This window comes from Hippopotamus amphibius, chromosome 15 (assembly GCF_030028045.1).
Source record: "Hippopotamus amphibius kiboko isolate mHipAmp2 chromosome 15, mHipAmp2.hap2, whole genome shotgun sequence".
NCBI classification, from domain to species: domain Eukaryota; kingdom Metazoa; phylum Chordata; class Mammalia; order Artiodactyla; family Hippopotamidae; genus Hippopotamus; species Hippopotamus amphibius.
This window is the reverse complement of record NC_080200.1, coordinates 7,978,004-7,999,072: the sequence shown is the minus strand read 5'-3', so window position 1 is coordinate 7,999,072 and position 21,069 is coordinate 7,978,004. Positions and strand designations below refer to the sequence as shown.

Sequence of the window (21,069 nt, the reverse complement as noted above, 5' to 3'; positions counted from 1 at the left end):
GGAAGTGCTGCCAGGAGGATTTGCATGGCTTCCGTCCGTACGCTGTAGATTTAAAACCAGAACCTTCCATGGCACCTGGGTAAGGGGCCAGAGCAGGGACCTCTGATCTCAGCAGGATGTAAATATCAATGTTGGTGGCCTCCAGTGTCACCCACTGGTGCCCACAGCCCCCTACCTCGGAGAGTGTCACACAGATTGTTCTGATGGCTCATGAAGGTCTTCTTTCTGGAGCCTGGTGGAATAACAGGCGGTTGGTAGCCAGCCTCCTTGTATTTGTTTAGCAAATATTGCTGGTGTGCTTTCTCTGCGCCAGGCCCTGTGATACAGCAGTGAGCAGGCGTAGACCCAGGTCCCCACCCTCAAAGGAAGGTCCTGTGCCAGGGACAGACGTGCACCCAGAAAGTTAAGATGCAGTGTGGTCAGTGCCAGGGTGGGGGCTGTGCATGGCCCGTGGGAGACCAGAGGGTGGCCTTTTGGCCTGGCCTTGGGGGTGCAGGGAGGAAGGGGCTAGCAGGCTGGGCAAGAGGGTCTTCCTGCCCCGGGTCTCTGCTGGATGAGTAGTTCCCTGGGTGGACATTTATCAGTGTACTCAGCTCTTCCGTGCTGGGCACGTGCTCGGTGAGTGGAATGAATGAACGAGTGAACGAATGAATGGGGGGGCGTGATCAGAAGCTGCTCCCCCAGCCCAGATGAGCTGAGGGCCCCGGCTGGACTGTCCCTGCCGCGGGAGGGCTGGGGGACCCTGGCTGGGGACCGCCCCTCAGGCTGGGCTCTCAGCCTGGGGAAGCAGCCCCTCCTGCTCCTGGTGCCCCAGCAGCCGGGTGCGTGGGGGCTGAAAGCGCTGGTCCCCCTCTTCAGGTTGCTGCTGTTTTCCTCACCTTGATGTCTCTGCTTCTCACACTTCATCCACAGTTCCTTCTCACAATCTCTCCTGTTTTTCCTTTGACCACTCCACTCTTTCCTCTGGATTCCTGGGCCTTCCCACTTCCCCCAGCTGTTACTATACTGAGCAGCTGGTGACCGGGTGGGTATTGCCTGCTGTGTGCCTTTTCCCTGGTGTGTGAACGGGGGACGCCCTGGCTTGGGGCGGGGCCCAGGGTGCCAGGCTCCCCCTGGCCCAGGCCCCGGCCCGGGGGGGGACGCCGCAGAGGCCCCTGGAATAGCCACGGGGCACTACGCTGGGCCTTTGGCCTAGGACGGTGAACGAGCCAGACTTGGGCCTTGCCCTTTCAGGGCCCACAGGCTGGGAGCACGCTGTCGTTTAAGCCAGTTATCATAAGGAAGATGAGAGCTGGAAAGGAGGGCAGATGGAGGGGCTGTGGGAGAGGGGAATTTTTTTTCTTTCTCTTTTTGTCCTCACCACACAGCATGTGGGAATCTTGGTTCCCTGACCAGGGATCGAATCCATGCCTTCTTCAGTGGAAGCGCAGAGTCTTAACCACTGGACCACCAGGGAAATCCCTGACTTCCGTTGTTAATGTTCCATCTTTACTGATCTAGGGACAGCAGCCTACACACACACATACACGCGCACGCGTGGTACCTTACCCAATAGCCAACTTGAACTTGAAGGTAAAACCCAAGAGGCAGTCAGTAAAGGGATGAAACAAGATATTTTGCCTTTTCATATTGTTTCAGAAGTTCCAGCTAAAGCAATATGACAAGAAAAGACAATATGGTCCCTGAGTAACAGGAGGTATCAATTGTTTGTAGGTGGTGATATGATGGTCCGAGTAGAAAATATATTAGGACAAACAAGGGAGCTGAGGGAGTGCCCACGTACAAAGTAAAGGGGACTTTGTCTGGTGTGAGCTAGCCGGGAAACAGCATAGATGAAGAAGAAAAGAGATCTGGGACTGTAGATAAATAAGGGGCCTTGTAGAAACACGTTGACCTTGAGTGTCCTCTTACTTGGGTCGGGAGCCGTCCAAGGTGAGTGGTGTTTTCATGGCAAGGAGCTGTCCCATAGCCTGATCTCCTCGGCTGGATGGCCCTGTGGTCAGAGTTGCTCGGGACCTGGTGCTGGGTCAGGAATAGGAGGGGAAAGCGGGAAGAAGCCTCAAGTTTGACCCCCCCGAACACTGAAGGTTACTTTGAAGCCAGCGTGGCTTCCTCCCAGCCACCTAGGAGCGAGCTTGTGCTCTTTCCCTTGGGCAGCCCTTCGTACGCAGGGGGCTTCTCTCTGTCTCTGCCCAGAGCTGGTCCCTTGGCCCCCATTCGGGAGAGAACCCCAGCAGGGCCACGAGGGCCTCTGGCTCCTTGTCCCTCTTGCTCCTTGTCCCTCTGGGTGTCCCACCGCATGAGTCCTCTCTGTGCTTTGGTTTCAGTGCCCAGCAGAGGAGCACACAGCTGAACAAGAAGAGAGCCATCCCTAACCAGGTAGCCCACCCCTCCGCAGCCCGCAGCTCCACCCTCGGGGGTGGGAGGGCCCTAAGGGACCACCGAGCCCAGCGATGGTACCTGGCTCATAGCATGTCCCGCGAGAACCCCCCTCCCTGCCAGCCTCTCAAGCCCACTTAGGTTTTGATATCTGGGGAAACCAGTCTTTGAGCGGCAGCTCTGGAAGGGCCTAGGGAGCAAATTTCACACACGCAGAAGGCTTTGTCTGACATCCGAGGCCACGGCTAGAACTTGACACTAAAGAGAGGGGCAGCCGAATCCCTGTGCTGTCTGCAGCCAAACTGGGTTCCTGGCCCCAGCCCCAGAGAATCGGAGCCTGTGGGAGGGGACCGGGGGGCCGGGGTGGGGGGAAGGCTGGTTGGGACAAGCAGTTCTGGGGAGCCTGGGGGTGCTTTGATCCCCGTACCTGGAAGAAACCCAGAGCTGTATGAGGGGTTCTCTACCTTGATGTCATGCCCTGGCCAGAGGCCTTGGGAAGTAAGAACAGCTTGATATATGCCAGTGTTAGGTGCCCTTTTTTTTTTTCTTTTTTCTTTTTTCCTGCTTAAGAAAACACATCATCTTTGCAAAAATTTCTGCCGGTGTCCCCTGCCTTCTCCACATCGGGTGGGGGTGGGGGTGGGGGCTCTGCTCTTTATCTCGCACGATGACAGAGCCCTCTGGAAACAAAGGATATAACCACTGCATGATTTTTTTGTGCTTGCCATAGGTCATTCATATATTGTTGCTTTTTCGTTTCGGGAGATGATAATGTATTAAATATTAACACCATGAATATAATTAATAGCATGTAATTTTTTTTTCTTTTGCTGTTTTTTCTCCCCCTGCTCTTCTCTCTCCTCATTTTTGTGCTTTTCCTGCTTTTTCTCCATCCCCTCACGTCCCTTACGTCTCTTTTCCTCCGCCTGCTCTTCTTTGATTTCCCCACAACCCTAACTTTGCATTTTCAAAGGGGGAGATCTTGGTAAGTACTCACTTAGTGTGGTAGCAAACATTAGAGTGGAGACCCTGGTAGTGGTGGAGACCCCGCCACCCCATAATATTCTCTCCCCTCCCCCCCCACAATAACAGAACAACTAAAAATCCAGCTTGCCATGGCCGCCACATGCCAGGCTCTGTGTTGCCCTGGGCGTAAGCTGACTCACACAGACGCTAACCTGACCACTGCCCCCATCTGGCACCCACCCCTCCAACCCATTCTTGACACATTTTGCGAGTTTCCTGTAGATCAGGGATGGCAAATACTCAGCTAACACCCCAGGCCTTCCTCCCCTCACATCCCTGGCCAGGGAAGATTTTGCTCCAGCCCTGCTAGTGCTTGTTCTTGCCACGGCCACCACTCTGTTTCCAGACAACGCCATGCAGAAATTTCCCTCCTCCTGCACTCAAGGCAGACATTACTAATTGATGCAACACTCTTTCCCTCGTACCTCTCCCCCTCATGTGCCCCTGGCAGACATCACTAATCCATCCTGGCCTTTTTTTCCCTAAGCATGTCACCACTCCCTATTCTGTGGCAGATGTGACTAACTGGTCAAGGAAATTTTTTGCCCCCATGTGATAGCTTTGCACGTGACACCCCTCCTGTACCCAGGACAGACATGGCTAATTGATCGGGGACTCTCTTTCCTGGATGCTGCCATTATCCTCCTGCCTCCATAGCAGATACGATGATTGATTAGGCTGTTCTGTTCCACTTGCTCCTGTCCTTTTGCCTGTGGCAGACATCACTAATTGATCCTAGCATCCTTGCCCACTGTGTCCAGAATTCTCACCACAGAGCTACCCATTGATTGGTGAATGGTATTTGCCATCCCTGTGTTAGGTAGCACCTCCTCTCCGTGTGTGGCCCGGCCCAGCCCAGCCCAGCCGGGAGTAGGCACTGCTCATACCTGAGAGTTGAGCTCTTCTCAAGGTGTTCGCCTTTGGGCAGCCGGCTTCGGCCCCAGCTCTCCACCTTGGAGACCATGGCCTGGGCCACCAGCCCTAACTGAGGCCTCCTTCTCCTGGGAACTCTCCCCCTACGCTGGGCGGGCCCTACTGCTGCCGTCTGGCAGGGATCTTCCAGTAGCTGAGCTGATCCCGTACCAGGGCCTGGATGATGCAGAAGAGGCCAAAGCTTGGCATGGTCAGTCGCGGGAGGAACAGATAGCCCTTGGGCCCATGGTTCCCACTTTCCCCACGTGTCACCCCCAGTCCCCTTTGAACTTGAATGGTTTCCTCCCTCCAGATAGTCCAGGGGCATGTTTCTCCCCACACCTGCACCCTGAGAGGTTTAGTCATCTTTTTCCTGCCAGATTCCACACCCCCAGCCCCGAAACCCAGCCCTGCCACGTGCGTGGCTGCAGCTCCTGGGTCTCCCAGCCATGGTTTCCATCGCTGCCCAGGCGGCTCACCCGGGGAGGAGGTGGGCCCCGGCCGCGTCGCTTCTTGCCTGCTGCCCATGCTGTGGTGGTCTTCCCGCCCCCAGCGTGCCTGCACCCTGGAGCATGGGAACCCCGCCTGCCTCTTCTGTCTCCCCAACTGACCCTGCTTCCGCCCACCCCAAGCCCACTCCTTTTTCTAAGCCCAGTCCCTTGGACACAAATCTGGCTTTTGGATGAGAAGGCCCGACCACTCCTTTTCCTCTAGACTCAGCGCCTGTGTCCGCCGCCAGCAGCTTGCTCCTCCCCCGGGATGGGATTTTGTCTCTGAATCCCCTTGGGCTTCCACACAGGCTGCTCTCTGGGTAGCTCAAGGGCAGAGGGACCTGGTGGGGGTTGATTCTCCAGGCCTGACTGACAGCCTCCTGCCCCGAGGCTCAGATGTGCCATTTCCAGCATGGCCCCACCCCACGCCACATGCCCCAGAACATGCCAACTGCCCCATCTGCCAGCTCTGACCTCCACTGACCCAGGGTGGAGCCAGGCGAGCCCGGCCCCCAGGGGGTTGGGGGCACATCTGCCCCCTTGGGGACTAGGCTGAGCGTGGGAGCGTGGGGCCCTTACCATGTGAGGATTTCTTCTCTGGGGAACACCCAACACCCAGCCTTCTCCCGCCCCCGGCTGTCAATCAGTGACTGAAGTTTAGACACCCCCAGCTGTCAATCAATGACTGAAGTTTAGAAGCACCCACTCTGGGCCTGGACTAAGACAAGGCAGGCCCTACCCTGCCCCTGGGGAGTGAGGAACAGGCGTGGACAGGCACCATGGAGCTCTGGAGCTGGGCTCCTTCCCTTGGGCCTGAGTCTAGAGACCAGGCTCCCCACCGGCCTGACCAACCATCCCACTTTGCCTGGGGCTGAGGGTGTTCCCAGGACTTTGAGGGCTAAACCTAGGGGCCTCCTGGGCAAACCAGCGTGAGTTGGTCACCCTGCTGCCAGGAAGGAGACCATGGCCTTGTTGGGGCTGACAGTCTCTGCTTGCTCCCTGACGGCCACAGGACTCCCAGGTGCTGTCTCGTCATCCCAGGGAGGGAGAAGTCTACACCCTTGGCCTTAGCAAGGGCTGCCAGGTGGCATCTCATGGTGTCCCAGCCTGGGCAGGGACTTCTGTGTGATGCAGGGGTCCCCGCCTCTGCCTTCATGGTCTCTGAGGCTTGGAGCTCACTTCCAGTCACATGTGAATGGTGGCCCTGTGAAAATTTGGTGAACCTGGGGGCAGGGCAGAGTAGACAAGATGAAGCCCCTCTTGAGACCCATCCAGTAGGGAGGCATGTGGGCCCCAGAGGCAGCTCCAAAGCCCTAGCCCACCCTGGGGGGCACAGCGCTAGCCCTTCCCAGCCGTTCTTGGCCACTGCCAGCCCACCTTCTGTAGCTTAGCCCAGTTTGTCGCTGCCTCAGTCCTGGGCGTCCCTGTCTGCGCCTCCTTGTGCTTTCCGCTGCCCCGGGGTCCCCAGTTCAGAGTGGTGGGGGGCTCCAGCCCACAAGTCCCCCCATGGCCCAGGGAACATGGAAGTGTGGTCTCCCCCAGGCTGCCTGTGTGTAGCTGTCAGGTGAGTCCCCCACGCAGGCCTGGGTTCTGCCTCCTGCTCAGATGAAGCTATGGCCAGACGAGCCCCATCCAGGGCGTCTCCCAGCCCAGAACCCGGACGTGCCAGTCAGAGAAAAGTGGGACCACGTGGCTTGAAGCCAGAGTGGGGCGTGATCCCTGGCAGGTCCCCTGGGCTCAACCCTTGTTCCCCAGCCCTCAGGGTGGAGGCATCCCTTCATCCTGATATTCTGAAAAGAGCCTGTGGGGAGGGGAGCCCTGAGGTGGGGGCTGGCCTCCACTCCTGGTCAGAGCAGGTCGCTGTGCCCACCGAGTACCTGCCTGGGTGAGCTGGGCAGTGGAGTCGAGCCTCTGCCACTTGGCCCCTGAAAGGGAAGAAAGAACCATGCTGTTGCCTGGGCAACTCCTCCATTGACAGCTGCTTTCCAGAGGGCGCAAGAGGCAGGGCCCAAGGGTGTCCCTGGTACCCGTGTCTCACCAAGACAAGTGCGATTCTTTCAGCGTCACATCCCACGTGACACAGTGCCCCCCCCCCCCCAAACCTGGGAGCCCCTCCTCTGGACCCCTACTAGCTGGGCATACCTTTTGCCACCTGTGCTAATGCAACCTAACCCCGAGCACAGAGGGGCTCCCCGGGGACCCAGTTCCCCATCACCCCAGGGCCTATGAGTGAGTCCACATCTGTCCGCCCAAGGGTCTCACGTTGGTTTCCAGTGGGAAGTGCTGGGGGCAAGGTGGAGTGGAATTGAGTTGCCTGGCTTTGGGCTGGAGGTGTCTCTGCTGTGGTCCCCAGTTTCCCGCCTTGCTGGGGGCGAGGGTGCTGGCCACCGCGCTGGGGCAGGCCGGGCTGGGTGGTGGCCGCTATCCCCTGCTGAGCCCCGCCCTCCGCCCCCCCCAGGTGATCCGCAGGGGCTGGCTGACCATCAACAACATCAGCCTGATGAAGGGCGGCTCCAAGGAGTACTGGTTTGTGCTGACGGCTGAGTCACTGTCCTGGTACAAGGATGAGGAGGTGAGTGGCTGGCAGGGCTGGGACGGTCAGGCCGAAGTGGGTGGCGGTCTCCACACCTTCCTCTAGGTGGCGCTCCTTCAACTTACAGTTCATTTGGGAAAGGCTCCCTGAGAGCCACTGTGCCCCAGAGCTCATGGGTAGGATGCGATCGGCCAGGGCTGCAGGGTGTGCACAGGCCGCCCCTGTGGGGTCAAGCCTGATGGGGGCTGGACTCCCTGGGGAGGAAAGCGATATGGGGGGCGGGGAGCAGGCTCCAAACGGATCCCACCCTCCAAAATCACGGCAAGGAGGGGGGCTTTCAGAGGGGACACGACCTGGGGCCAGGGACTCAGGCTCACAGCCAGGCTGCTGGGCTTCCATCGTCTACAACTAACACAGGCTCAGCCAGGCCCTTGGCCTCTCTCAGCCTCCCCATCTGTGAAGTGAGGGAGAAGGGTCCTTGCATCTGTGAGGTGCTCAGTCACGGGGTCTGTCTTGAGGTCATGCCGCACGTGCCTGTCCTCCTCAGAAGGACGAGGGGGCCTCTGGGAACCGCACCAGGAGTGCTAAGCCACGGTCTCCCGGCTCCTGTGAGCGGGGCTGAGTGAGTGCACCCCGCCCTCGCCGGCTGCTGCTGTGTAGGTCGCTCCTCCACCCCGGGATTTCATCACTTAGTTCTCTCAGCGGAACAGCAGTACCATCGCTTAGTGGCCTGGCAGTGCAGCCTCTCCTCGGGTGTGACTGCCTGTTGCTGCTCCGACACAGGCTTCCAAGGGCCACCAGCGAGGGCCAGCGTGTTTCTCTCATTTTCCTGGGGTTGCCCTGTGAGAGGCGCACAGGGGCTCTCCCTGTCGTCAAGGTGGTATTAGGTGGCTGTCGATGTGGCTCTGTGACAGGGGCCCCGAATGATGGTCTGTTTCTTGCCCACATCCCGGGAGCTTGGCAGCCCGGTGCTGTGAGGCTGTCCAGGGCCCAGGCTCCGCCGCCCCCGTTGCCACTTTAACACATAGCTCCTCCTTGGGGTCCAAGATGGCTGTCCCAGGCCCATCACCATGAGGCCCAAAGAAGGGAAAGAGGTGGCTGACAGGGAAGGCACGCACATCACTCTGCTCACACGCCCCTGAGTCTAGTTACACAGCCGCTGTGTGTTTTGCTCACCTGGGATGGCGCAGCCTCCAGCCTGGCCCAGGTGCCCTTGGAGGAGAGGCCAGGATTCTCTGATCACCCCTGGAGCTGCCCCACCTGGCTTTCCGCCCTCAGGGGTTTTGGGACGACTCCCACACGTGGGGCCTCACTGGCAGCTGACCCCGTCCCAGGATGAGCAGGCCTGTGCCCAACCGTGTATTTCCACCCAGGCTTAGAGGGAAGGCGGGTAGAACTCTGTCAGGGCCCCTGCAGCACCCTCCCTTCTTTATGAAGCCCCTGCCCTATGCCAGGCTTACTGGCTGGGAGAGCCTGCCATGGCCACACATGGAGGGCATTCTCTTCCTCCTCCTTCTCCTCAGTAGATACTCACATTCCTTTTGTCAGATAAAGAGACTGAGGCTCTGAGCAGTGACTTGTCCCCGTGGCACAGAGTGGGGAAGGGTCCCTGTGTGGCAGGTACAGGACGCAGGCTCCCTGACCCAAGGCATCTCAGCCCCACACCTGGACCACTCCCCACCGCCCAGGCTGCAGGCGGTGCCAACAAGAGGCGGGTGTTTAAGGGGAGAATGTCATCATCCCACTCCCTGTGAAGCCGGAGGCTCATCACTGGAACGTCGTGAAGCCTTGGGAGCCCCAAGTCCCCAGGGGACCCTGTCTGGGTGGCTGCTTCTAAACCTGGAAGCGGGGGTGGGCGTCACAATGTCCAGGACCCCAGAGCTTTCCTGGGTCAAGATGCAGAGGGAGGGCGGGAGCGGGCGTTCCTCAAGGAACCTGCGTGGCTGGATCTGCTCCTCAAAATGGCCGGGGTGAAGTGGGGGTAGGGATGACGCTTGCACATTTTCTTCCTCTCTTTCCGCCCCCGCAGTCTGAAACCCCGTCGGCTCTGTGGTGCGTCAGCTGTCAGGCCAGCTGAGAGCTGGTTCGTGTCTTTGGGCTTTGGGGGTCCCCAGGGCAGGAACGCCGGGCCTTCGGCAGTTGGAGAGGGGCTTCTGGGCCCAAACCCCAGCCTGGCGTTTTGCTGCATGGCACGATCACGAGCTCAGTTTTTAACTTCAGGAGGGGCCCTTCCATGTCTTCTTCATCTGGGGGTTGAAAGCAGGAGCCCCAGACCCTCCCCCAGGGCCCCAGAGCAGAGGCAGGGGCAGGGTTGGGAGGAGGCTCGAGCGCCCGCGGTGGTAATGAGAACCAGCAGACCTGAATGGGACCCTGCGTGCGCCCCAGACACAAAGCAGGCTGGGATCGGGAGGGGCAGGCGCAAAATCCCGTCTGTCTGTCCGTCCCCCACCCTCTCTTCTCCCCCCCGAGTCAGGATCCCAGCGAGGACCCTGAGAATCACACACGGGGTGGCCCCCCCGGGGTCAGGCTACCTTTGTAGAGAAGCCTCAGAGAGAGGCCAGCACCACTATCTTTATTTTAAACAAATAAACAAGAGGAGGTGGTTACAGGAGGGTGGGCATAGGGGACCGATTGAGCCAGAGCCCCCAACCCCTCGACCAGGGTCGGGGCTCCCTTTGGCGTTCCCTGGTGCCTCTTCACCCCACCCCCACCCCCCGCCCAAGCCCGTCTTTATTCCAGGATCTTCTGTCCAGGTCTCTGCCCTGCGGGGAGCAGGGTGGTGGGCGATGACACTCACCTCCGGGTCTGCCTCACCGCGGGGGGGGGCCCATCCGGATGCGCCGCTCGCCCGAGCCCAGCCTAACCAATGTGCAGACTACTGTACACATTCACAGCCCCCTGAACAGGTAGTCTGAACACTGGGTTGGCGGGGCCGGCTGTCCATCCCGCGGGCCCCCTGGGCAGCAGCAGGGCCACTGCGCCCCAGCACCTCCGAGCAGGCGAGGAAGCCACTGCTCCTGCCGCAGCAGTCTGCTCCGTCTCTTCTGACGTGGCACGGCCGGGGCCAGCGCGCATCTGGAGAAAGTTGTGGGTTTTCAGGAAATCCTAAGGAGGCCGTGGGGGTGGGGGTGGGGGAGGCGGGTGGCGGGGGTGGGGGATGGGAAGGGAGGGTTTGGTTCCGTGGCCTCTGTGCGCAGGAGAAGGCCTCTTTGGGGGTGGGGGCGGGGTACACGCACGCCTCCGTGTCTGTGTGGGGTGTGTGTGTGTGTGTGCGCGCGTGCGTGCCGGCAGCATCAGGAAGGCAGCCGCCGCGCTCTGGGCGGGATCCCACGATAAACAGCTCCAGATGTGGCGTCTCACTCGGGGCCCAGAAGGACTGTGACTCAGTTACTTGGCCTGGCCGGCCGACGGGAAGCTTCCTGCCTCATGACACGGTAGGGTGGGGGCAGCAGAGGCTCTTCCACAAACTTCCGGGCCGGGAACTCGTGCCCTGGTCTCTTCTAAAGCCTCCAAGACTCTTGCCTGAGAGCTTGGAGGGCCCCAGGCCCGGCGTTCCCTGGCCTGCCTGCGCCGCCCCTGGGCTTCCAACTCTGCAGCATGAATGGGGGGCTCCCACCTCCTTGGCCACCAGGCTCCTCTTCCTGCCTCTCACTGCAGCTGAGCCTGGAGGAGCAACTGCCCTGCTTCCTCCTTGCCCAGAGCCCAGTGGACTGACCCTGGGGCACAAGAGTGACAGACAGACAGACAAAAGAAAAACCCTGGTGCCTCACAAGTCCTGGCTCCGGGGTGGTCACGCGCTCAGGATTTTCACAGTGTGCGTGCTCACCTTGCACAAGGATGAGGAGATCCTACCCATCTTTGACACCTGAAGAAGCTGAGGCAGAGAGGGCAGCGACTTGCCCAAGGGCACATGGCTAGGGAGGGGCCGGGCCCATCTGAGCTCCTTACGCCTGAGTCAGGACTGAGCCCACGCACCAAGCCTGCCACTAGTCCTGAAACTCCAAGTGGCCATCCACCCTCTGGGGGTCCCCTGGTCCCCTTCCCCTGTGACTGCTGTTGAATTCAAAGCAACCGCCACGTCGGGCTTTCTTCTGAGGCTTCCGGGGGTCTGGGCTGGGACAGGTGAGACGAAGTGAGCTGCTGTGTCAGGAGGCAGGTCTCTCTTCTTCAAAGATTCCCAGGAGGTCAAAGGCCAGGAGGGCGGTGGGGAGAACCTGGCTTCTGAAGGCCCACTGTGGACCACTCCACCTGCTGTGTGGCCCTGGGCAGCCAGCTTCCCTCTCTGAGTGCGATGCTTCCCTGCCAGGGATGTGTGGGAGGACTCTAGCAGCTGCTGGCCAAGCAGCGCTTCACGTCAGCCCTTGAGAGCTGCTGTGGGCCGGGTGGGAGTCGGGGGACCCTGACACTGTGTTTTGTTTCCTGATGTAGAAAACCTGGTTAATGGCTGCCACGTCCCCAACCTCCCTCCCCCCAACCCCCCCCCCCAAGACTAGTAATGATGCATCTGCAGGGGCCCAGCCCCATGCCAGGCATACAGTAGGTGCTTAGCTAACATCATGTGGGCTCTGGAGTGCGACTCCCAGCTCTGAGACGCACCAGGCCCGTGCCCTTGGCCTGGAGACGTGTCCTCTGAGCTGTTTTCCCCAGCAGCCCGCAGGGCTGCCACGCCCAGCCCTAGTTGGCAACTTTCTGAACGGGGCCTCCATGGCTTTGGGACTCAGGCCTCAGCTCAAAGGGGCCTCACGTTCCAGCTCTGGGTCCCCCCCCCACCACCCCCACCCCTCGCCTGCACTGCCTGCCCCTCTATGCCTCAGTCTCTCGCTCTCGAAAATAGGATCGTACTGGTAGCTCACGCGCAGGCTCATTGTGAAGATGTAGTCATGTTAATGGTTTCGTTCACTCAGTGGTTGGCATCTGGGTAGAGTCAGAGTCGGCCAGTTTTGAGCATACACTGCGTGTCAGCAGTAAACCAGATACAAAGGAGTCCCCGCCCTCGAGGACCCAACGAGTTGGTCTAGGTAACCTAAGCAAGTTATGTGGTTTAAAAAAAAAAAAAAAAAGACTTCTCTGGTCCAGTGGTTGGGATCCTGTGCTTTCACTGCAAAGGGTGCCGGTTCAATCCCTGGTCGGGGAACTAAGATCCCATGCAGTCCCCCCCCCCCCAAAAAAAAAGTGGTGTATTGTGTTATATGAGGGGAAGCGCCAAGGGGAAAAGGGAGGAGAGTTTGGGGTGGGGTCAGGGCAGACCTTGCCTGGAAGGTCCCTGTGCACAAAGGAGGCAAGGAGGGAGCCGTGCAGGTGTTGTGGGGGGGGGAGCATTCTAGGTGCAAAGGCCCAGAGCTAGGAGCCCGCTTGGGATGTCCAGAGAGAGTCACAGAGGCCAGCGTGGCTGGGGCAGGTGAGCAGTGGGCAGGAGGATGGTGGCCGATGAGTTCTCCCGAGGAGAGCGAGCAGCACGGGAGGCGTCAGGTGTTGGCAGTGGGCTTTGTGGTAGAATCCAGCCCAGGGCAGCCGCAGGTCCTCAGTTAAACAGCCCAGGGTGACCTCTCTCCTTCCACCCTCAGGAGAAAGAGAAGAAGTACATGCTGCCTCTGGACAACCTCAAAATCCGTGATGTGGAGAAGGGCTTCATGTCCAACAAACACGTCTTCGCCATCTTCAACACGGAGCAGAGGTGAGACCCCGGCACTGCCCCCTCCCCAGGTCCCAGGGAGACCGAATGCCCCCTTCAGTCATTCAGCAGCTTCCACCGAGCACTTGATGACTTGACGTGAACAGTCCCTATCCTGGGGTCTCACATTCCAGAGAGGGAGTCAGTCAAGAAACAGAAAAGTGCTTCTGCTGGGTGGTCAGGGGGAGGCCCCTCTGGGGAGAGATGAGGGTGAAAAGATGCAGGAGCCGTGGAGGGTTTGGAGTGGAGGAGGGAAGGGACCTGACTCTGGTACTCACCAGCGCTCCCTGGTGGCCACGAGGGGAACAAGCTCAGGGGCGAGCGTGGGAGACCAGGGAGGGGACCCCTGCACTGCTCAGGTGGGAGATGGTGGGGCTGGACCCGAGTGGGGCTGAGGACATAGAGGAGGAAGGGGTGGCTTCCAGCAGAGGGACCGAACTCCTGGTGGGTGTGGGTGTGAGAGCGAGAAAGGCGGTGCTCAGGGACTGAGCTGCCATTGACTGACATGCGGAAGGCAGAGGCAGAGTAGGCTTGGGGCCAGTCAGAGGCTGGGTTGGGGCATTGCTGAGGGCGAGGGGCTTGTGAGACACCGTGTGGGGCGTGGGGGAGGCAGTCGGGTACGAGAGACTGGTGTTCAGGAGTGCGCTCCGGGCAGGAATGTGAACCTGGGGAGTCGTCATTGCATGGTAGTGTTTCAAGTCTATTTGGGATGAGATCCCCAGGCCTGTGTAACAGAGAAGAGAAGGGCCCAGGAGGCTCTCGGTAAACCCACCCCAAGGGGCTTTGGTGGGAGACTTTAGCAAAAGCAGAGACACTTAGCTTAGGAAGAAACCCAGCTGGCGGGAGGTCTGAGGGCAGGAGGAAGGGCTGAGCATGTACACAGGAGGGCGCCTGCCCAGATTAACACCCTCATCCAGGGACCAGGGACTCCCCACCCCCCGCCAAGTCAGGGGTCAGCTGTCAGCCAGGGGCCTGGTGGTTCTTCATGACTGGCCAGCAGACACAGACATCCTCCTGGCTGGCCCCAGGACCACCTTCCCCACTACCCATCCACACCCACCATTTCCAGCTGAGCCACCTGTTTTGTGCAAGAATAGGTCTATCCTGCTTTGTTCTGGGATGGCCTAAAGCTCTGAGAGCCGCTTTGACCATCAGCAGGCTCAAAAGCCTTTATAGCACTTTGAGGCTCATCCCTCCCCACCCCCCACCACCTCCCCTGCCTAAGAAGCCCTAGGGTATGCAGGAGAACCTGAGTTCTGCAGTGGGACAGGCCTGCTGGGAAGCTCTCCCTGGCTGTGTAATACCAGGCAGCCATCACACCTCCCTGGCCCTGCCAACCCCTATGCAGGGGGCTGAAGATGTTACCTAATGTATCATTTAGGGGTGAGTTCAGGAAACCCAGAATGATAGTAGCGGAAACAAGATAGAAGTTTTTGGTTTTTTATATAAATCAAGTCCAGACTTTAACATCCTGGGCAGGTTGGACAACCCCACAGGCATGCAGGCCCAGGCCCTCCTTCTTATTTCTCAGCTTTCCTCCTCTTTGCCCAAGATGGCTGCCCAAACTCCAACCATCATGATGATGTTCCAGGCAGGCAGAAGAAGGAGGAGGAGCAACAAAGACATGCTCCCTGTTCCCACTCTTAACTCCTTCCAGAAGTCTCAGGGCAGCCACTCACTGACTGCTGGTTGGCCTGAGCACTGTCATGACGCCATCCGTGCCTAACTTCAAACCCAAATCTCACTCGAAGACTTCGGGACAGCTTGGCTATCTCAGCCACACCTGCCTTGTGGGACAGGATGGCATGCCTGTAGCATAGATCCTGGCTTATAGATGGAGAGCACTGTCCATAAACGCTGGTTAGTGTCCATCCCTTTTCCCCCCAGCCTTGTGGCTCTGCACCTTTCTTCCGCTCACAGACCCATATCAGCCCAGCAGTTCACAAGCCTTCGCCAGGAGTCTTGGTCCTGTCCCTGGCCAGCTCCACCTCCTTTCTAGGAATCGGGGCACGTGCTAGACCTTCACTGTCCAAGGCAGTAGCCACTGGCCACATGTGACTATTTAAATGTAAATTGATGGAAATAAAATAAAATTTTACATGCACTTTCTTGGCCACCCTGGCCCCATTCCTGATTCCCAGAAAGAGGCCACCTGTGGCTCGTGGCTACTGCGTTGGGCAGCGCAGGTAGAAAACGTTTCTACCATCACAGAACGTTCTTTTGGATGATGCCGCTGTGGCCTCTAGAAACACCTTGATGGGAGCTCCCCAGCTGGGGGAGGGTGTCATGGGTCACTGCCCACTTCTGGGGGGTCGCTGGCAGCCTTTGGCTCCCCCAAGAGAGCTTAAAAGAAGGGGTGGGCAGCTCCTAGGGAAAGGAGAGGAGTAGCTGAGCCCACAAACAAAACACCGTGGATGCCACTAGATAGAGACTCTTGCTGAGCACACACCCTGCACGGTTTTGGGTGTTACAGCCATGAATTCACGATGCCTCCATCAGCCCAATGGGATACAGGGGCTACTGCCATTCTGGGGCCTCTGGTCATGAGTGTCCGGGTCAGGGGTGAATCCCGACCCCAGAGCCTGTGCTGCAGCTCACTTGGACCTGCTGGGTCCCCGGGCAGGGTCAGTCACATGCCTTTCCCTCCCTCCCTCTCACCGCAGGAATGTCTACAAGGACCTGCGGCAGATCGAGCTGGCTTGTGACTCCCAGGAGGACGTGGACAGCTGGAAGGCCTCATTCCTCCGAGCCGGGGTCTACCCTGAGAAGGACCAGGTGAGGAGCGCCCGGCCCGGCCTGCACACCTTGGGCTGAGCGGACCCCACCCAGGAGAATGGGGGGCCAGCATCTCATGGGATGGGTCATTTCAGGCTGCGTTTGCCAGAACTCCCTGAAGGCATGTAGCCCATACCCTGTTGAGCAAAAAAGCAGAAAGGGGAGAAGGTTCTGTCATCAGTGCCCAGAGGTTCTCCAACTGAAGTCAAGGACAGGGAGACACGTGGACCGGGATCCTGTCTGCTTTGTTCTCTCTCTCCTCTTCCTGTTCTTGAGCGTGGCCCCCAAATTAACATGTTGTTCCAATCCAATCCTCAGGTGAGCAGCAGTAGCCCGCCTTGGGCTGTGGTCACCCCAGGTCCAGGGAGCTCAGGCCAGGGGCAGGCATAGTGCCAACACGGCCATCAGGGGCCAGCCCCACTGGGTCAGCTGCGGGTGGGGTGGGCCAAGCACCTCCCAGAGGAGGGGGGCTCCCCACGCTCGCCTCGGGCCGCAGTCACCCCTCATGGCCTCCCCTCTCCGCCTGCAGGCAGAAAACGAGGACGGGGCCCAGGAGAACACCTTCTCCATGGACCCGCAGCTGGAGCGGCAGGTGGAGACCATTCGCAACCTGGTGGACTCGTATGTGGCCATCATCAACAAGTCCATCCGCGACCTCATGCCAAAGACCATCATGCACCTCATGATAAACAATGTGAGTGCCCACTTCTCCGGGCGCCCTGCGTCTCCGGGGCGGGGCCCAGGGGCAGCCGCAGCCAGATGTGGCCTGAACACAGTCTGTATAAAGTCAGAAATGAGAGTGCGTCTCACCATCTTCTAAACACCACAGTCAGGATCCCCAGCTTGTCTTGGGAATGGGAAGGTATAGACACAGGGCTCACACTCCTGTTTAATCGGGTCATTGAAGCAATACTACACATGTGCACTTTCTCTAAAGTTTTCCAGCCTCACAGTAACCCTGGGAGAGGGCCTGCTGTCATCCCCACTTTATAAACAGGGGAACAGAGGCCCAGAAAGGTCAAGAAACCTGCCCCAAGTCACTCAGAAGAGCGAGGGGTGGGATTCAAACCCAGGCTGTGTCCGTCCCCAACTGTGGCCTCCTGATGACCCACAGCGCAGCCTGCCTTCACCCCAGGGTGTTACCTGCTACCCTCAGGGCTCCTGGGCCTCTCAGGGCAAAAGGCTTCTCTTTGGTGAAATACATCTGTACTAATGTCTCCTGCTCCAGGTTGCTGGGAGTTCTCAGGCCTTGGGCTCAGCACTAGGCACTCAGAAAACTACGTAGCCCAGGGTCGGCTTGTGTTGTTACTATAAAAGCTCTAAGTATGACAGGGCCTAAAGCAAAAATCCCTCGTCCCTTCCCTTTCACTCTGTTCTTCGTGGTCTCCTCCTCAGTGGTGTAGTGGTCATGCTACACCGTGGCCATGCTACACCATGTTACGTTTCACACATGTCCTAGTACGTATGGTTGGGATTTGCAATACGTAGGGTGCTGCAGCTATGAAATTTTAATGCATGTGTGCTTTGACCCAGCAGCTCTACTTGCAGGAATTTCTCCCACAGAGACATTTGCCAACATGCAAATTGAGGACATACATGGTTATTCTTTTCAGCATGTTTTATAGTGTGGCCAAAGACTAGAAATCTCTATCCATTTCTTAGAATTCATTAAATAAATATCCATTCTATTGCAAAAAAATACCAAAAAACAAAAGGATGAGAACTATCTCCAGGGCTATAATAACTTTATTAAACTGGAAAAAGTATTGAACATAACAGAATGATCAGGAAGGCTTCATTTGTATAAAAACAGAAGGGAAATATATCTATCTCTGTCTATCTAGCTAGTGTTTATCTAATATGCCTAGACATCTGGAAGTTTGTACAAGAACCTAGTGACCAGTTTTTCCCTAGAAGGGGAACTCAGGGGGCCTAGGAAGGCCAGAGTGGACAAAGGACTCTTCACTGTATCTTTAGGTTATATTTTATTTTCCCTTTTACAAGTTTTTCAGAATTTAAGTGTTTGCATAGCTAATGCATTTACCTGGTTTGCAAGTGAAAAACTGCAGCACTGTCATCTTTGCTTATGTTGAAAGTTCATTTGAAAGAATTCCGTGGTGGTCCAGCGGGTAGGACTCTGTGCTTTCACTGCTGAGGGCCCAGGTTTCATCCCAGGTCAGAGAACTAAGATCCTACAAGCCTTGTGGCACGAAAGAGAGAGAGAGCGAGAGAGAGAGAGGGAGGGAGGAAGAAACTTCACTTGAGAAAATTCATCCATCCAGATACATACTTTTTCATGTTCTTTTCCATTATAGTTTATTATAGGATATTAAATATAGTTTCCTGTACTATACAGTAGGACATATTAGATTCCACATATAAGTGATATCATATAATATTTGTCTTTCCCTGCCTGACTTACCTTCACTTAAGTATGATAATCTCTAGGTCTATCCATGTTGCTGCAAATGACATTATTTCATTCTTTTTTTATGGCTGAGTAGTATTCCACTGTATATATGTACCACATCTTATTTATCCATTCACCTGTTGATGGACATTAGGTTGCTTCCATATCTTGGCTATTGTAAATAGTGCTGCTGTGAACATTGGGGTACATGTATCTTTTCAAATTATACTTTTGTTGGGTATATGCCCAGGAGTGGAATTGCTGGTTCATATGATAACTCTATTTTTAGTTTTTAAGGAACCTCCATACTGTTTTCCATAGTGGCTGCACCAGTTTACATTCCCACCAACAGTGCAGGAGGTTCTCTGTTCACCTTCTCCAGCCTTTGTTATTTGCAGACATTTTGATGATGACCATTCTAACTGGTGTGAGGTATACTTCATTGTGGTCTTGATTTGCATTTCTCTAATAGTCAACATCCATTCTTAAAAAGACAGTTGTAGAAGGAGACTTCTGTGACGAAATCTCACATATCCATTGAATCAGTATTTCAGTCTCAAAGCCACTCTTGCTCTTAATGGGGAAGCTCTGGAAATCAAGAACAAGTTGGCCATTTCTGCTTTTATTTATTTATTTATTTATTTATTTTTATTTATTTTTTTGGTGGGATCTTCCTGGAGCAGGGCTTAAACCCATGTCCCCTGCATTGGCAGGTGGATTCTTAACCACTGCACCACCTAGGAAGCCCCTTTCTGCTTTTATTTAACCTTCTTGTAGAGTTACTAGCCAACGCAGTTAGACAAGAAAAATAATTTAAAGGTATGAACACTGAAAAAGAGTAGGAAAAATTGTTCCTGTGTAAACATGAACACGTGTACCTAGAAACCCCAGAAAAGGAACTGAAAAACTGCTGTATCCTGTAGGAGGATTCAGGAAGGAACAAAGTATAAAATTAATGAGCAGAAACTAGCAGTTTTTGAACAAAGGCCAGTTTCAAGATATAATGGGAGAAAAGATAGCAATAAGAGAGATAGGATTCTAGGACTGTTTCATAAGAATCTCATGAAATGGGTTGGAAGAACACTTGCACGCACCCCTGAGGAACTTGGGAGACAGCCGAGCAGAAAGCTCACCTCGTTGTAAATATCTCCCACGTCCTGCAGTCAAGGTAACGACAAAGCCCCACTGAGCATGCTGGACGCTCTGTTGGCCGGTCCCAGCAGCCAGCTGAGTTCTTGGCTGGTGTGGGGCAAGCCCTGACCTCTCCAACCCTTGCCCCCAGACGAAGGCCTTCATCCACCACGAGCTGCTGGCCTACTTGTACTCGTCAGCCGACCAGAGCAGCCTCATGGAGGAGTCGGCCGACCAGGCCCAGCGGCGGGACGACATGCTGCGCATGTACCACGCGCTCAAGGAGGCGCTCAACATCATCGGGGACATCAGCACCAGCACGGTGTCCACGCCCGTGCCCCCACCCGTCGATGACACCTGGCTCCAGAGCACCAGCAGCCACAGGTCCGCGAGGCCTCTGCCACCTGCGGGTTCCCAGCTCCCCCTGTGCGTCCTTCAGGGCACAGCCCACGGGTGGGTGGGATGCAGGGGCATGACCACGGGTGACGCAGCACCCAGGGCTAGCCTCAGCGCAGGCTGCTACCCTGCCTAGGCCTGTAGGGACCCGAGAGAGAAGGGTTAAAGGCCTGCCTGTCTCCTGGTGCCTTCTGTTGGTTAAGCCCAAACAGAAGCCAGGGAGGGCAAGGGGCCCAGGTAACCCCGGCCACAGGGGTGAGCCTCCTGGAGCGCAGAGCACAGCTGAGAATGGCGGGTGGAGGAGGATCTGGACAGACGGGTGGAGGATGTAACCAGCATCCCCGCCCTGATCACCCTAGAGCTGAGACGGAAGTGAGGCCCTGGCATGGGCAAGTCAGTGCATTGGGCAGGGACACCTAACCAGTGATGGGGCAGATGGTGGGAGGAGAGAGGAACTGTCAGAAGGTGCCAGCCCTACCGAGGCTCGGGGAGCCTTGGAGTTCCTGGGGGAGATGGCATGGCATCCAGCCTAAGGGGTATCCGGTGCTTGGCCCCAGAGGGGAACCTATGGGGCACCTAGGACGGGGGCCTGTGTGCCTTGCAGCTTCTGGAGGCATTTGGATCTGATCTGAAGAGCAGGGCTGGGCTCTGGAAGGATCTTTGGCTACAGAGGGTGGATTGGAAGAGGTGGGGAGGCTGGAGTGGGGCCAGTGAGAGGGAAATGCCCAAGGGAACGAGGCCAGAGGGAAGCAGAAGCCCTTCTCGGTCGAGGTGCTGGGCCCTGGCTCAGGTCTTGGGGGTGGACGGAGGGGCCCAGTGCATCTGTGCTGCCCGATGCCTAGGACCAGGTATTCACCTGCATCTGGCTGGGTGGTAGCTGGTGCCAGCCCACGTTACAGAGGAGGCCACTGTGGCCAGCACCCCATACCCCGGCTTGGGCTTCTGAGGCCACACTGATGTAGCCGGTGCTCCCACCCACCGTCTTCAGCTCACACCCTCTCTTTCCTCCACAGCCCCACTCCACAGCGCCGGCCTGTGTCCAGCATGCACCCCCCAGGCCGGCCGCCAGCAGTGAGGGGCCCCACCCCGGGGCCCCCCCTGATTCCTGTGCCGGTGGGGGCAGCAGCCTCCTTCTCAGCGCCCCCCATCCCATCCCGGCCTGGACCCCATCCTGGCGGGTTTCCCAACAATGACCCCTTCTCAGCCCCGCCTCAGGTCCCATCTCGGCCAGCTCGGATTCCACCCGGCATCCCCCCCGGAGTGCCCAGGTAAGGCTGGAGCCCCTTGCTGCCTGCCACCTAGAGCCACCAGCCTGTGCCCTGCAGGGAGTGGAGGCGTCACTGGC

At 57.4% G+C, this 21,069-nt stretch overlaps 1 protein-coding gene across 10 annotated transcripts in view; it reads left to right on the top strand.

Moving 5' to 3' along the window:
• DNM2 (dynamin 2) overlaps positions 1-21,069 on the top strand; it is an 88,448-nt gene that overhangs the window by 65,087 nt on the left and 2,292 nt on the right. For 5 of the 10 annotated variants that reach the window (XM_057710321.1, XM_057710317.1, XM_057710314.1 and 2 more), the window contains exons 13-20: positions 2,328-2,379; positions 3,353-3,364; positions 7,267-7,380; positions 12,906-13,015; positions 15,676-15,787; positions 16,317-16,481; positions 19,480-19,712; positions 20,738-20,992. In XM_057710321.1, the coding sequence (XP_057566304.1) occupies positions 2,328-2,379; positions 3,353-3,364; positions 7,267-7,380; positions 12,906-13,015; positions 15,676-15,787; positions 16,317-16,481; positions 19,480-19,712; positions 20,738-20,992 (1,053 nt within the window). Of the gene's footprint in view, positions 1-994; positions 1,025-2,327; positions 2,380-3,352; positions 3,365-7,266; positions 7,381-12,905; positions 13,016-15,675; positions 15,788-16,316; positions 16,482-19,479; positions 19,713-20,737; positions 20,993-21,069 lie in introns of all 10 variants that reach the window. The other 5 variants (XM_057710320.1, XM_057710319.1, XM_057710318.1 and 2 more) reach the window with 2 other exon arrangements.